The sequence below is a fragment of the Sinohyriopsis cumingii genome, chromosome 9 (genome assembly GCF_028554795.1).
Source record: "Sinohyriopsis cumingii isolate HCF-2022 chromosome 9, ASM2855479v2, whole genome shotgun sequence".
Taxonomy (NCBI): Eukaryota; Metazoa; Mollusca; class Bivalvia; order Unionida; family Unionidae; genus Sinohyriopsis; species Sinohyriopsis cumingii.
In genome coordinates this window covers 100,390,384-100,404,955 of record NC_142969.1, presented here as the reverse complement: position 1 = coordinate 100,404,955, position 14,572 = coordinate 100,390,384, and the positions used below count along the sequence as shown (strand labels likewise).

The window sequence follows — 14,572 nt, the reverse complement described above, 5'->3', positions numbered from 1 at the left end:
ACGAAGTTTAAATCAACAGCGTTATAGCTCGATAAACAAATGTTCCGACCATCTGCACCCACGTAAACAGATTGTGGCTTGGTGAAACACTAACAAAAGAAATAAAAAATAATTTTAAAAAAATCCGGAAATGATTCTCACTTACTAGTATTAAAGACAATGAGCTCATTCACCGTCCAGGCATTATGGATTAACTGGAAAGCAAACGACGTACTCAAACCAACACTGAAGCCCTTTCAAACGATTTCTCACTTGGACATAAGGACTACCGGCGTTTTGTGAGTTTTCATACAGATAAAGAAAAAATACAAACCTCTAAATTGACTGCGTATATCCATCATTACTCCCTTTGATGTTACTCTTACTGGCTATTCACATGACTTCGGCACTACAATGGCGGTTAGTGACATGTACTTTAGTCTGGTTTACTGCAGTTTACAAATGACACCGTACGCTGGAGTTGTAAATTTCACAAAACTGGTAAGACAAATTATTTTTAAATACTTTATTAGAGCAATCTTTGCTATTTATGCAGTCTTTGTTACAAAGGATTAAATGATGGTTAGAGGTGTTTATCCCGATATATGGTTGTTCAACTATAGTGTTATTTAATGTGCACTTTGTTTGCATACTACATTTATCCCGAGCTCTAGTGTTTACAAAGGATTAAGTTAAGGTCAGTGGTGTCAATCTGTTTTGATTTTTTGGCGATGCGGTCGTTCATAGCAGTGTCAAAATGCATATTTTGCCAAGAAATCGCGATCGCTGGTCGCGTTCAGCAGGTGGTCGTTCATAACAGAGCGTTTATATAGTAAAATCGATCCGTGCATTACGATTGTGGTCGGAAATGACAGGTGGTCGCTCATAGCAGAGGTCGCTCATGACAGGTTTTACTGTATATCGAAAGCCCTTCATACCAGTGTGCTATTATATCAAAAGCCCTTCATACCAATGTGCTATCATATTGAAAGCCCTTCATACCAGTGTGCTTTCTATCATATTGAATGTCCTTCATACCAGTATGTTTTCTATCATATTGAAAGCCCTTCATACCAATGTGCTATCATATTGAAAGCCCTTCATACCAGTGTGCTTTCTATCATATTGAAAGCAATTCATACCAGTGTGCTTTCTATCATATTGAAATCAATTGATACCAATGTGTTTTCTAACATATTGAAAGCCCTTCACACCAGTGTGCTTTCTATCATATCGAATGTCCTTCTTACCAATGTGCTTCCTATCATATTGAAAGCAATATATACCATTATGTTTTCTAACATATTCAAAGCCCTTCATACCATCGTGCTATCATATTGAAAGCAATTCATACCAGTGTAATTTCTATCATATCAAAGGCCCTATCATACTATTCATACTAGAGTGCATTCTTTCATATCAAAAACCCTTCACACCAGTGTGCATTCTATCATATCGAAAGCTCTTCATTAAAGTGTACATTTTATCAAAGCAAGTCAAATTCTATTTTTGTACAAGTTGTTAAAAGATTTACATAAATTTTTTTTATAACAGTTGCTATATCTGATGCATCATGACTTCAAAATGGCTTCATGGGATCTTCTCTGCCAAATTAGACTGAAATTGGTGTTATGAGAAGTTAAAATAACAAATGCTGCAGACCTGCCAACCCTAATGAGTCAGTCTCACTAAGCAGTTTATTTCTTTCTGCAAGACTGACCAGTTTTCAGTAAGGTGTAACAAAATATCAATAACTGCTATTGTAAAGCTGGAAAACGTAATTAAAAGTTTGACACATTGACAATAGACACTTTCTTAAACTGAAAAGTTTGTAAAGTATGCATAGACTTTATTTATAACTAGTACAGTTGCACAAACTCTAGTTCCAAATCCTATGCAGTTCAATGGGTTGTTGCTATCTCTCAACTTGACATAATTCTTGGAAATTCTTTTCCATTTCACTTGGCAATGGCATATCATATTATTATTTATTATTATTATTAAAATACTAACAGCTGCCTCGCTTGGCGCTCAGCATTAAGAGGTTAGTGTTAAGACTGGTCATCCTGGTGTCAGGATAATTTGACTGGGTGGGACATTATGCTACATGTCTGCGGCATGATGCCCCAGTGCTAGACATCACTATAAACTGTCACACTGTAGACATCGTAGCACTATGACTCAAAAATTGTTAAAAATCCAAATCACACACACACACATTATTATTATAAACAAACACTTCTATAGGTAAGAAGTTATTTTTAGTCCCATAACTGTCATGACTATTTGTGGTTAGTTGTAGGACCTTTCAATGTCCGTCACTGTTTCATTCACGGTCTGTCCTCTCACCTGATTTCATCTGATGACATCACATCCTCCTCTCCTGAATGATCATACAGACACATCAGCACATTCACAACTATGTCCTCAAGATTCGTCAGAATTCCATTCTCAACAGCCTGATAAAACACCAAAAAATGAATAGGATGAGTCGCTGTGGTTTCCAAAAGAATCTTTCTTTTTTCTACAACCACAGGCAATTTTTGACAAACTCTGCAACAACACAAAATTTGTTCATAACGCCTTGCATTGACCGCTTACATTGATAATAGTAATAATAATAATAATAATAATAAAGACTTTATTTAAAGAGGGTAACAAAATTAGCTAAGAAATAATCTACCTTGAAGACCTCATTCAAAAGAATTTATTTATTTTAGCCGCATCTCTGAAGCCACTACATATAGTGGGTTTGGAAGAAGGAAATAAAGTAGGTATTTCTAATCTCAACTGAAATACTAATCCAGAGCAAAGTTCCAGAGTACTGGAAACTTTTAAAAATAATTCCTTATTTGGTTTGGGAATTTTATTGTTTGGTAGACATGGATTGCTGGTGGGGAGTATTGTCAGGTAGCCTATACTAGAATAGTGATTGTAAATATTCAGGAGCACTATTATTGGATATCTTGTACATTAATTTGGCTTTCCTCAAACGGATTCATTTGCTAATAGGTCATATTTTTCACTTGCCAGCTAAATTTTCCTTGCTTTCTTTCTGGATTGATATTAGCCCATCTGCTCTTTTCTGAAGTTATGCCAGCTTTGTTATGTTTTTATTATCTGAATTACCCCATACTGTGTTACAGTAGTCTAAATAGGGTTGTATGTAACTGTTATAAAATAGATTTCTGTGCCTTTCAGGGAGAAAATGTCTTATCCTACTGAGAAGCTATACGCTTGAATTGACTTTTTTACTGATATGTTTGCTATGTTCAGTCCATGATAGGTTATTATCTACCAAAACACCAAGTAGTCTAGCATGATGGACCATTTGCAAATTTGTATCCTTCCATGCCTGAAATAGTTCATCACCATCAAGATTTGTCCTTTTTTGCCGTGTTGAGATAAGTAATATTTTAATTTTACCAGTATTTACCACCATGTGCACCAGTTTTCCAGTTTGTTTAGGGCATTCTATAAAGAAATTTCGAGTTCATGCTTTGTGTTTTGGATGTCTGACAATGCTGTGTCATCTGCATAGAGATCTGTAGATGATAATGATTCCCTTAGTAAAAGTGGTAGGTCATTAATAAATAAAATGGATAGTAATGAACCTAGAATTGAGCCTTGTGGTACTCCATATATAATTGTTCCAGGTTCAGACAGAACATTAATTATATAAGCATGTTGTGTTCTCTCACTTAAGTATGAAATAAACCATCTAACTGTGCTTTCGTATCAGTAGATTTTTCGTTTCTTCAAAAAGATTGCATAATCCACCATGTCAAAAGCTTTCCAGAAATCTACAAATACAGATCCTATTATTCTATTTTAGTCAAGGCAGTCTCACATGAATGTTTCTGTCTAAAGCCTGATTAATTAGGGTGCAACAGCAAGTGTTTGGTTAAATATGACATGAGTGAGTCATGGCCATGTTTTTCAATCAATTTTGACATGTTTGGTAGTATTGAGATTGGCCAGTAGTTGTCAGCATCATCTTTAGATCCAGATTTGTAAATAGGGATTACTTTTGCAGTTTTCATATTTTGGGGACAGATGAGGTTGCAATACTTAAATTGATTATGAATGTTATGCTATCTAAAATAGCAGAGGCAGAAGATTTAATGAGTTGTGGACCAATCTGATCAAGTCCTGTAGCTTTCTTGGTATCAAGTTCACTGAGACATATTTTAACAAAGTTTTTTTTTTAAACTGGTCATGATGGGATAGAGAAACATACCTCCTTACAGATTTTGCTGCTGCAGAACATTTTCAATTCATTAAAGTTGTTTTATATCACTGGTTCTTTTAACTTTGTGGTAATGTTGGTGAAAAAAATCATTGAAAACATTTTCAGTGTCAGTGTCTTCAGTGACTATGGTGTCATTTACCAGAAGTGAGTGAATTTTATTTGTCTGATCTTTGTGTGTTCCTCTGTGAGTTTAGTGAAGACTTTCCAAATGAATTTAATCTTACTTGTAATTTTATTTCTCCACATTTTATATTGTGCATGGTTTCCCACAGCCTTGAATTGGTCTTGTGTTTTCCTAGCGTCTAGGATTTCAGTAGTAAACAAATTGGTTGGATTTCATTATTTACTCGATGTACTTTCAGTGATGAGACTACATCCATAAATAAGTCAGTCCACACCCTCAGATCTTCATTTGTCATCCAAAGTTAGGATCATATTCCATGGAAATTTATATACGTCATTGAGAAATTGTTCTTTATTAAAATTTTTTAATGATCTTTAAGTGATTGTTTTGTGTGAATTTTTCTTATTTCTCGTGCATTTACCATTCTTGTAAAAAAAAGTAGGATAGTGGTCTCTAAGACCAACATTCGGTACATTAACACAAGCCTCATTGTCTGGTAGGTTGGCATAGCTGCCAACCCTCCAGGCTTGCAGTTAGTCAAAACTGGGATAAAAATTAATGAATTCTGACAAAAATTCATGAAGTGATCTTTGAATCCGAGAATGATTGTCAGAACAAATGTTTAGCATGGTCTCCAGCTGATAAAGGTAGATTGTGTTCAACAAGAAAAGTCACAAACACTGCTTCAGCATTGGTAGCTTGCAGGTATTCCATCGAGAGCTGAAATCTGCTGTGAGTTCTTAATCTTCCCAACCTCTATGTGCTTTTTACTACCAATGTGCTTCCTCTCATTGTCTCCGCCACTATGCCCAATGATAAAATTAGTGGCACACTGCATGCACAAAACATGACGTATATTAGTGTTTGATGGCAGAATGCATGGCCAGTTCTTGATATATTCCAAACTAAACTTCACTTTTTGTGCAACACATTTCTTTTTCCTTGCTGGTGAAGACATTTTCAAGATGCGGTGCTGAATGGTAATTCAAATCAGTGTTTGCAGCGCATGTGCAGAGCAAAATTCTGGTTAGGCCCCAGATTTTCTCAAAAGCATTTGTAAAGCTACACATAGATTAAAATACGCTAAAATGCCTGTTACCGGGCCACCTGTACCAATCAGCTATAGTTCCACTGATATCGTGACTAGCAGTACTGGATCATTTTGGCAACTGCCGATATCATGACTAGCGCTTAACGGTAAATCGGTTATTTTTATTAAAGATTTAAAATAACTGAGAATTAGAAAATTCGTGATTTTTTTCCATGTTGCGTGAATCTGTGAATTGCTGAAAAAGTCGTGAAATTCATGCCAAAATTGTTAGGGTTGGCAGCTATGGGTTGGTATAAATGTGATCAAGAGTGCTTGATTTTTCTGTTGCCCTTGTGGGCTCATTTACCAGCTTGACTAGGCCTAATGATTCAATAAATTCCATCCAGTTGTGGGGGCCCCGAGTGGCCGAGTGGTCTAAAGTGCTCTTCGTTACGGATCACTGCCATCTCACCTCTGTCTACGTGGGTTCGAGTCTTGGATTCGGCTAATGTGGATATGTGAGAAAGCTTGCCAGTAGCTTCTCGTGGGTCGGTGGTTCTTTCCGGGGTTTTCCCGGGTTCTTCCTCCACCATTAATACTGGCCGCCATGTATAGCCTATCGTGTGCTGAAAAATGGCGTTAAACCCTACAACAACAACAACAACAACCATCCAGTTGTTCCTTATTTGACATGGTTCCCATGCTTTTCTAAAGATAAATTTCCAGGGTATTTTCAGGATGAAATCAATTTTTTCAAGGTTCACATATAACCATTACTGAATGGAATTAAAAAACATGCATTTTCTAAATCTAAAGATGTTTCTCTTTCAAGACTCTCCAAAGCATCAAAGTCAGAAAAGATGATAATGTACAAAACCACAAAATGTATCACATGAAACAAGTTCGATTATATTTCTATAAATTGGCATGTAAAGTCATTTCAATGTATAGAATAAAAATTCTAACTGGCCTGCATTATGTGGGAACAATATAATGAACATAAATTAGTTTTGTTTCCTTTCAAACCTCTAATTCTAAGGAATTCCATAGCAATATATATATATATATATGCATCTAATAGAAAGTAAACATTCCCTATTACAATATATAAGAAAACAATAAACACAAATAATTACAATCTTGTCTTGTAACAAAAAGAATTTAATCCTGAATTTATCTGTGCCAATAAAATCCCAAACAAGATTTTTCAAACAAATTATCTCCTTAGGACAATCTGGTTAAAAATCCATCATTTAAAAAACATTTTCAAAGGGGTTAATTTAAATTTTGACAAAAGACCTTCAAAAGTATATACTGTTGTATAAACAATTGATAAGAAAATGATTTATTTTCTCAGAAATGGCAAGCATTATAATTGTTATGTCTTTAATCCTTTGACAGGCTAGACGAAACTATGACATAGAAGAAACCGGACCCGGTACTTGCCATTTGCATTACTAGTCACATAACTTCACATATCTCAAATGACGACATCGGACATCCAGTAGTCATGTGATATCAACAAAAACTCCAGTTTTAATGTTATTGTACAGAAATTATGTTAAATGAAAGTCAGATACATTTTGTAAAAACCAGCAATCGCACCAGTCTGATTTATCAAGCAAAGAGCACATGTCACATGGTAGTCACGTGATAAAAAAAAACTCCAGAATACATCAATATCAGAGCCTTTACCTAAGTTATTGAATCTTTCATAGTTGTGATTCTAATTGTGAAAACTTCGTAAGTACTGAATGAAATACGCGACCGCCATTTTGGAGAGTGGAGATTATGACCCAGTTACTTTAAATAGCACATATCGACCAGTGCATAAACAGTGACCACGTGATCTGACATAATTGTCATGTACAGAAGTGAATGTATTTCTAACGGGGTTATCCCCAAAGATGGTGCAACAAAAACTGGCTTTAAATGGCTGATGTTTACAGCTGACGACAAAAGGCGCTTTCAAGTGACTGGAGTAGAGGCATCAAAAGGCGCTTCCATGCAAATGGTGTAAAGGCGTCCAAAGACGCTTGCATGAGGTAAAGGGATAACTGTCTCCACAGCAGAGACAGTACTCTTCAATATAGTGCCTGAAAATGGGGACATATATGTTAATATTTCTCAGTAGTTGAGAGGTTCCTTTTCTACTTAAATGAATTTTGTCCCTGTGGTATTGGCTTAGGTTGACATCCTTGTTCTGAAGAAAGAAAGACATGTATTGTGGAATGTACTGTTGGCTGAAGTCTTCACATAGGTCAATTATCAGATCTTTGATTTCTTTCACCCTGGTGTCCACACAAGTAGGTAGTCCTGATATCATTATTTTCCATGCATCTGGGCTGCAATACCTAGCAGCATACAGTAAACTTTCAAAATCTGTTCTGATTTGATTTAGTGACATTCCATCACTGGCATCATTTCCACCTACTAAAATAATTTGGTTGTATTTAGTTAGCCAATTATTAAAGTCCTATCTTTTCTGGCTTGTGATCTCATGTGTTGGTCTCTGGTTTGTATTTCAGACACATCTCTTGGAAGAGGTGGTGCTGAAATTGGTGTCTCAGTTGTGTGAGCTAATCAAGCTGATGCTGACAAATTTATCTGAGCACTGGGAAATGCAGTTGTTGGTGCAGGCAATATACTTGTCTGAGCTGAGGGCCATGGGTGTACACTTATTGCTGTTGCAGGTGTGACACATGACTGAGAGGGGGGTACTGTTGTTTTCAATGCAGGATTACTTTGGGTATCAGTTGTTACTTGCATGGTCATTCTTTTGGCTGGTATTGGGATTGTCTGTGTTTGAGCATCTGACATTGTTGCTATTTGGGAGTCTGTATGAATTGCTGTTTGACATGAGGTTACATCCTCATTAATCCTTCCCTGTGCTGACTTAATAGTATGTAACTGTAGTTTTAATTTTTGGGCCTTAAAGTTCCTAATTGTTTTTTATGTACACACATGGAGAAATTATTATGGTTTAAGCCATCACTGTAATGGTCATGATTTATGGAGCATGTAATTGCCTGACACTCTGGAGGGGTGTTAATTTTATTGTCCGAGACATCTAGCTTGAAGTCTTTAGGAGCTGTTTCAATGTTTGGTACTACATCTAGTTAATGGTGTAGATGTCAGTATATAGCATGGGTATTCTCATCCTGTCTACATTTACATATAATATGATCTAACCATGTGAAACTGTTCAGCCCCTGTATGTGTAGGACACATGTTGTTTTATACAATATAGCTGTCACAGTTTTTCTCTTCTGTTCTTTAGATAGCATCACTCTGAACACTTGAATCGCATGAAGTCATGCAAGGTTCTGAATCCAATATCTGTTTTACAAACTCAAATTTTGCGGATCTATATGCATGGTGACACTATTTATGTTTGACCCTCGGGGATTCTGGATAAATATCAGCCATATTGGATAACTCCAAATCATCATCTGTACCATTGTTTTCATTTTCACTCTGAACATGACTTTCCTGCATGGGATTATCTCTGTGGCTCTGATCTTCAGGTATATAAGACATACTAAAGCCAAAGAATCATGCAGAAAAGGTTGAGCTGAGTGTGTTGAGTAAGGAACCTACAAGGCTGGTATTTAAGTATGTTTCCATGATTCTGATATTTTCAGCAGCTTGCTCATAACAGTGATAGAAAGTATAATATGAAATCCTTATACAGTGTGACCTCGCTATAACATGGTAGTTGGGAGCCATAAAACCCAACCGCGTTATATACCGAACCATGTTATATGCAACCAAGTCAGTTAGCTGAAGAAAATGTAATCCCCAAAAATGGGAGGGGGTAATAAATGCAGGCGGTAAAATATGTGCTTTTCGGCACAGTTACCATCTAAAATTTATACATATTAAATGAGAAATACACCTGTAGTGAAAACAGAGAAGACATAATAGTCCACTTTATTTAGAGAACCATGAATTGGTACATATACCTGAATCCTGTTTATATATAAATGTCTAATGTATAGCATGAATAGAGCATCAACACTATGTACTCACCTACGAACCTCATCATATACATTGAATCCACAATACAAGTGATTCCATCGAAAATATGCACACACACAGCTTTAAAATATTCAATGATTCTGTAACAGGTCATATTGGTCTGAATTCACTGGAAAAACATAGCACAATCACGTAATGAATAATGAAACACATTCACTTTAAAGTACGTTCCAAGTCGGTAAATGTTAGTTTGTGTTTAAAGCCGCTGTTGGTAGCGTTTGTATGCATAAACTTTCTTCCGACAAAAAGGAAACTTTCACAGCACAGTTAACGTGTTCCAGTCACGTTGGAAAATGCAAAAATCCATCAGATTCCATCACTTTTTTTAAAGTTTAGTACTGACTTTCTTTGAAGAAAAGTTCCTTGCTGTTATTGAAAGACTGTAGTTGGCTTTCTTTGATGAACTATTGAAGTCACCGCTAAAGGACAGCCTTGGAGAACCAAACGAATGCCCATTTCTTATTGTGACAGCAACATCAAATAATTGTACTGCATGATTGAGACTGGTATTTTTTCCATTTGCTGTTGTTTTTTTCCATAACAGTCAGTGCTTCAAAGGTAATCTGTTTCCTTTGAAATTTCAGCAAACTATTTTATATGGGTACATTTTTAAAAAGGAATTGGCTGTCATTTAGACTATTCTAGTTACATTCCTTCCATGCCTATTGAATAAACCAATAAGTAAAATGTATTTTTTTTATATACATTTGTGGTAGCAGCGTGATGCTGCCTTCCACGCATGTGTCTGAAAATTAACAAAGGGTCAACGGACGATGGAGACGCAGGTGTTATGATGACAGGGATTATTACAGAAAACTTGAGTGTTCTGAAGGATTTAATTCCGAGTGAAAAGAAGAGGAATTTTACTTACCATCCACACACAAATGTCAGTCTTTGTAAATATATTAATTACTAGCAAGCGGCCGAAAATCCGATGAAAGATAGATTACGAGACAATGCCTCGTCTGGTTGATCTCTGTTACAAGAAATGTCAACGACAAAAGAGCAGATATTTCACAACATACAGAACTCATGCTAGATGTCAAGATAAGCAGATTATGATATAACAATGCACTGTTTAGATGGTTTTGTCAGTATGGACAAAGAATTTGTTTATATAACAACAGATAAATTTCAGTGCATTTTATATCCAGCTTGCGGCTTCCTTTCATGGGGCCTCTGAATTTCTGCACTCCAAACCAATGGTCGAATATAAAAGTTTAAACAGCCAACAATGTCGCCAATAAATAAAAAGCAACATGGTATGTTTTGCAATCAATAAGGAAAAACAATCCAAGTTTGCGACACTGGCGAAGACTACGCGATCCCAGAATAAACTTTTTATGCATTTTTTTTCTTCTTCTCATTTTAAGAAGAAAATACTTTTCTGTGTACAAGAAAAATGCATGCAAAATTTCAGGAGCCAAGCCACGATCGTCTTGTATTATTCATATGCGATCTCTTCCCCAAAATGATAAGCAACTTTTTTGTTTTTCGTACTTTTCAAGATTTTTTTTTGTGCACAAGAAAAATACATGTTTATGAAATTTCGGGAGCCAAGCTATGACCGTGTTATATCCGAATTCGCGTTATAACGGAACGTGCTATAGCGGGGTCACACTGTATATGACTAGCACATATCCATAAACTTTTGAAATAGAAATTTGCATAATGTGTTTGAGTTATCATCTTCAGTTTAAATATGGTAGATGTAGTTTAATTTCAAATTAATCCACTTTGGTAGCCATCTTGGACAATCTAAAATCCATTGTTTTGAACAGGCTTCCATATTCACTTGAATAAATGAAAACATGCACATTAAATTTCACTGACACTAACTTAATACTGTTAAAAATCCACAGTATAAATTATGGCAATATGTATTAGCACATTTAACACCAGGTTTTACACCAAGTTCATTGAATATTGAGTGGAGCTGTGTTAGAACCATCCATACATGGCAGCCATCTTGTTCTTCACTCATCAAGATGATCCCAAATTTGTAGTCAATAGGGCATGATGATTTTAAATCACAGTAAATACAGCAGTACTCATAGCAATAAATGAATTTTTTTATGACTATTTGCAGCACTGTCTTAGAAATGGAGCTAAATTAATAAAGTTGATGACTTTAGTCTCAGTTTCCTACTATATTTTTTGGAGGTTTTCCAACACTGTTTAATACTCAGATTGCAAACTTTTTAGGCACCATGTGTTTTAAAAAAAATTTGTTTATGCACTAATGTTTTTGAATACAAATGTTTTTCTACAATGATAAGACAAGTGTGACAGACTTGTACCATTCTGAGAAAAGTTTACAACGGTTTGCTTGTCAATGGAAATTAAGTTCAATGCATATACAACATATTATGTTTAATCTTCCATACATAAAGAAAGAAATTAATTTTTTTTCTTCAAAATCCAAACATTAATTTTCACCAAAATTAAGTATCATTTTAGGGAGGAGATTGTGTATGAACCAATAAAGGACCCAACATAGAGGATTCTAAATATCTACACATCAATATCACGTGCATGGGGGTTAACTGTGCAACATCATACAGTATACTGATTGAATTTGCATTTGTACACGTGTATTGGAATAAATCAGTTGGAAAATGGATAAGCAAATCAAGGGATGTTTTAAATAAAATGTGCCCTAAATAAGTGAGTGAGATCATGTCTGGGAGTCCATATCATTACTCCTACCAGCAACTCATCCATGTATTATGAATATGACATATATATCAAGTCACTATTCATACAAGATGTCTGACAAGTCACTATTTATCCAACATGTCTGAAAAGATCATTGCCATCACATATTATTTTCTATAAAACACGTACTTCCTGTGAGATTTCCTGAGTCAGAAGATCGTAACAAGCCGTGGCATGTGCTGTTCTCTTCTTCACATTCTCTTGGCTGGCAGACTCAACACTTGTACTGGCTGCAAACAGTGGTAAAATGTACACAACAATTTGAGGTATACACTGACATAGCAGCTCCTGTGCACCACTGCCAATTTCTTTGGCAACTGTATGGACTGTGGCCAGATCCTTGGACATCACAAGTTCTGGTACAAGGACCGAATGGTACTTCCTGTTGTGAATAGAATTTCGAAGATTAGAAATCTTGAATGTAATGCAAGTAAAAAATATCAAAGGAAAAAAGGCAACTCTCACTTCTTGAATAGAAACCAACTGTGCGCCCTGATTTTGTTGCTTCCATCAGATGCATATGTGTGATTTCACTTACTTACATATGCAATATTCAGTCAAGAGCAAATAGATAATGTGCAAAATGCAAAGTATTATTCATACATGAAAGAATATTCACTGTGTACCTGAAAGTGTGAGTGTGAAAATATTATTAGCTTGTACTCTCTGTGTGTGTATGTGTGAACATACTTGCTTGTTTTATTTATGTAGTTATGTTAGTTTCTCATTAACATATGAGTGAATATGCAAGACATTGTCAAATCAAGATGATGGGCTACCAGTACATGGATAGAGGTCATTGTTTCATATATTTCCTTGCCATGATCTTGTTCTTGAGGCAAAAGGCAATGATATATGACACCCCAGCTGTATATAATATCTATATGACTGGAAAGTGTCAGTGAAATATCTTCAGTGGTTAAAAAGTTCTACTCAGGGTAAAAAAACAAGTCACAGAATTAAGAACTTTGCAATTATATTTATAACCATATGAGAAAATTTTAAGGCAATTTGTGCAATTTAAAAATTCTGTAACAAAATTTTGTACTCCGATCTTACATCAGGCCTATTATGTTGGCTAATTTAAGGTAGTTTAATTATATTATGTACACAATAATATTTAGGGGCCCTGAGTGGCCAAGTGGTCTAAAGCGCTCTCCATTACGGACAACTGCCATCTCACCTCTGTGTGGGTTCGAGTCTAGGATTCGGCCAATGTGGGTATGTGAGAAAGCTTGCCAGTAGCTTTTCGTGGGTCGGTGGTTCTTCCTGGGGTTTTCCCCAGGTTCTTCCTCCACCATTAATACTGGCTGTCATGCATAGCCTATCGTGTGCTGAAAAATGGCATTAAACCCCAACCCCAACAACAACAATAATATTAATAACTGTTCAATTGATCAAAAGAAATGAGCTGACCTTACACATGATTGGGACCACTATCTCAATTGTGGGTACAATGTGAATGCCTGCTAACTTTTCTACTATTCCGCCCCCTTTATTTGATGCCAAAGATATCAAAAAATGGTTGGCACTTAATGACGTTCTTGAAGAAATGCCCGCAGACACAGCTGATGTTGTAGACTGACATATTTCATGTTTGAATCCAAGAGGGCACATTACATTTATGATGATTAGACTTACACTGAACTAAAGAGTAGAACTAAAACATGAACTTCACTTCAGAAAATTTATTTATAAAGTATTTATCAATAAAGTGTTGCCTAAGTAGGAATTAGTGACATTTTCATTGATAAAAATTTTGTTGCTTACTGTGTACTAAGAATGTTGTTTGGAAAGAAATTTTAACAAAATATATGACTTATTATTAAAAATTGAGAATTTCATAATGTTCATTCACATTTCCAGGTTCTATCTACCATTTTTGATGACAAAATGTGAAATATCAAGGTATCATTTGCCAATTTTGATCGTGATTTTCTTCACATTCAACAAATTGGGCAAACTTTCTAGTAGTTTGCGAGTTATCAGGGCACAAGTTATCATGCGAGTGGTGTACTGTACAGGATTTATTAATCACTTCTTTTTTATAGGTATTAGGTATTAACAGGCCCCCCCCCCCCCCCCCGCCCCACGGCTCTGTACCCTACACTGGCTATCCATTCAAACCAGAATCAAACAGAAAATTTTTTCTCTGTGGTTTCACTGTTGGACTCCAGTCCAACATACCTATCCGACATCACCCATGTGTACACACCAGCAAGATACTTATGTTCCTCTTCTGAAAATCGTATACTCATTATTCCCACTATGAAAACAAAGTCATATGGAGAGCGTTCTTTTGCATACCAGGGCCCAGCAACATGGAATGAATTGCCCACTGAACTTAGGCACAAAGACACAGTGATCACATTCAAGAGTGCTCTCAAAACTCACTTATTTCAACAGCAAGAACAAACTTAAAGACCTA

At 35.8% G+C, this 14,572-nt stretch overlaps 1 protein-coding gene across 1 annotated transcript in view; it reads right to left on the bottom strand.

Annotated features, from left to right (window-relative positions):
* The window catches only part of LOC149792343 (serine-protein kinase ATM-like), a 360,810-nt gene that overhangs the window by 175,727 nt on the left and 170,511 nt on the right, over positions 1 to 14,572 (bottom strand). Inside the window, exons 25-26 of the mRNA XM_089970917.1 lie at positions 12,274 to 12,526; positions 2,329 to 2,438 (exon numbers count right to left, since the gene is read on the bottom strand). Of these exons, the coding sequence (XP_089827043.1) occupies positions 2,329 to 2,438; positions 12,274 to 12,526 (363 nt within the window). The remainder of the gene's footprint in view (positions 1 to 2,328; positions 2,439 to 12,273; positions 12,527 to 14,572) is intronic.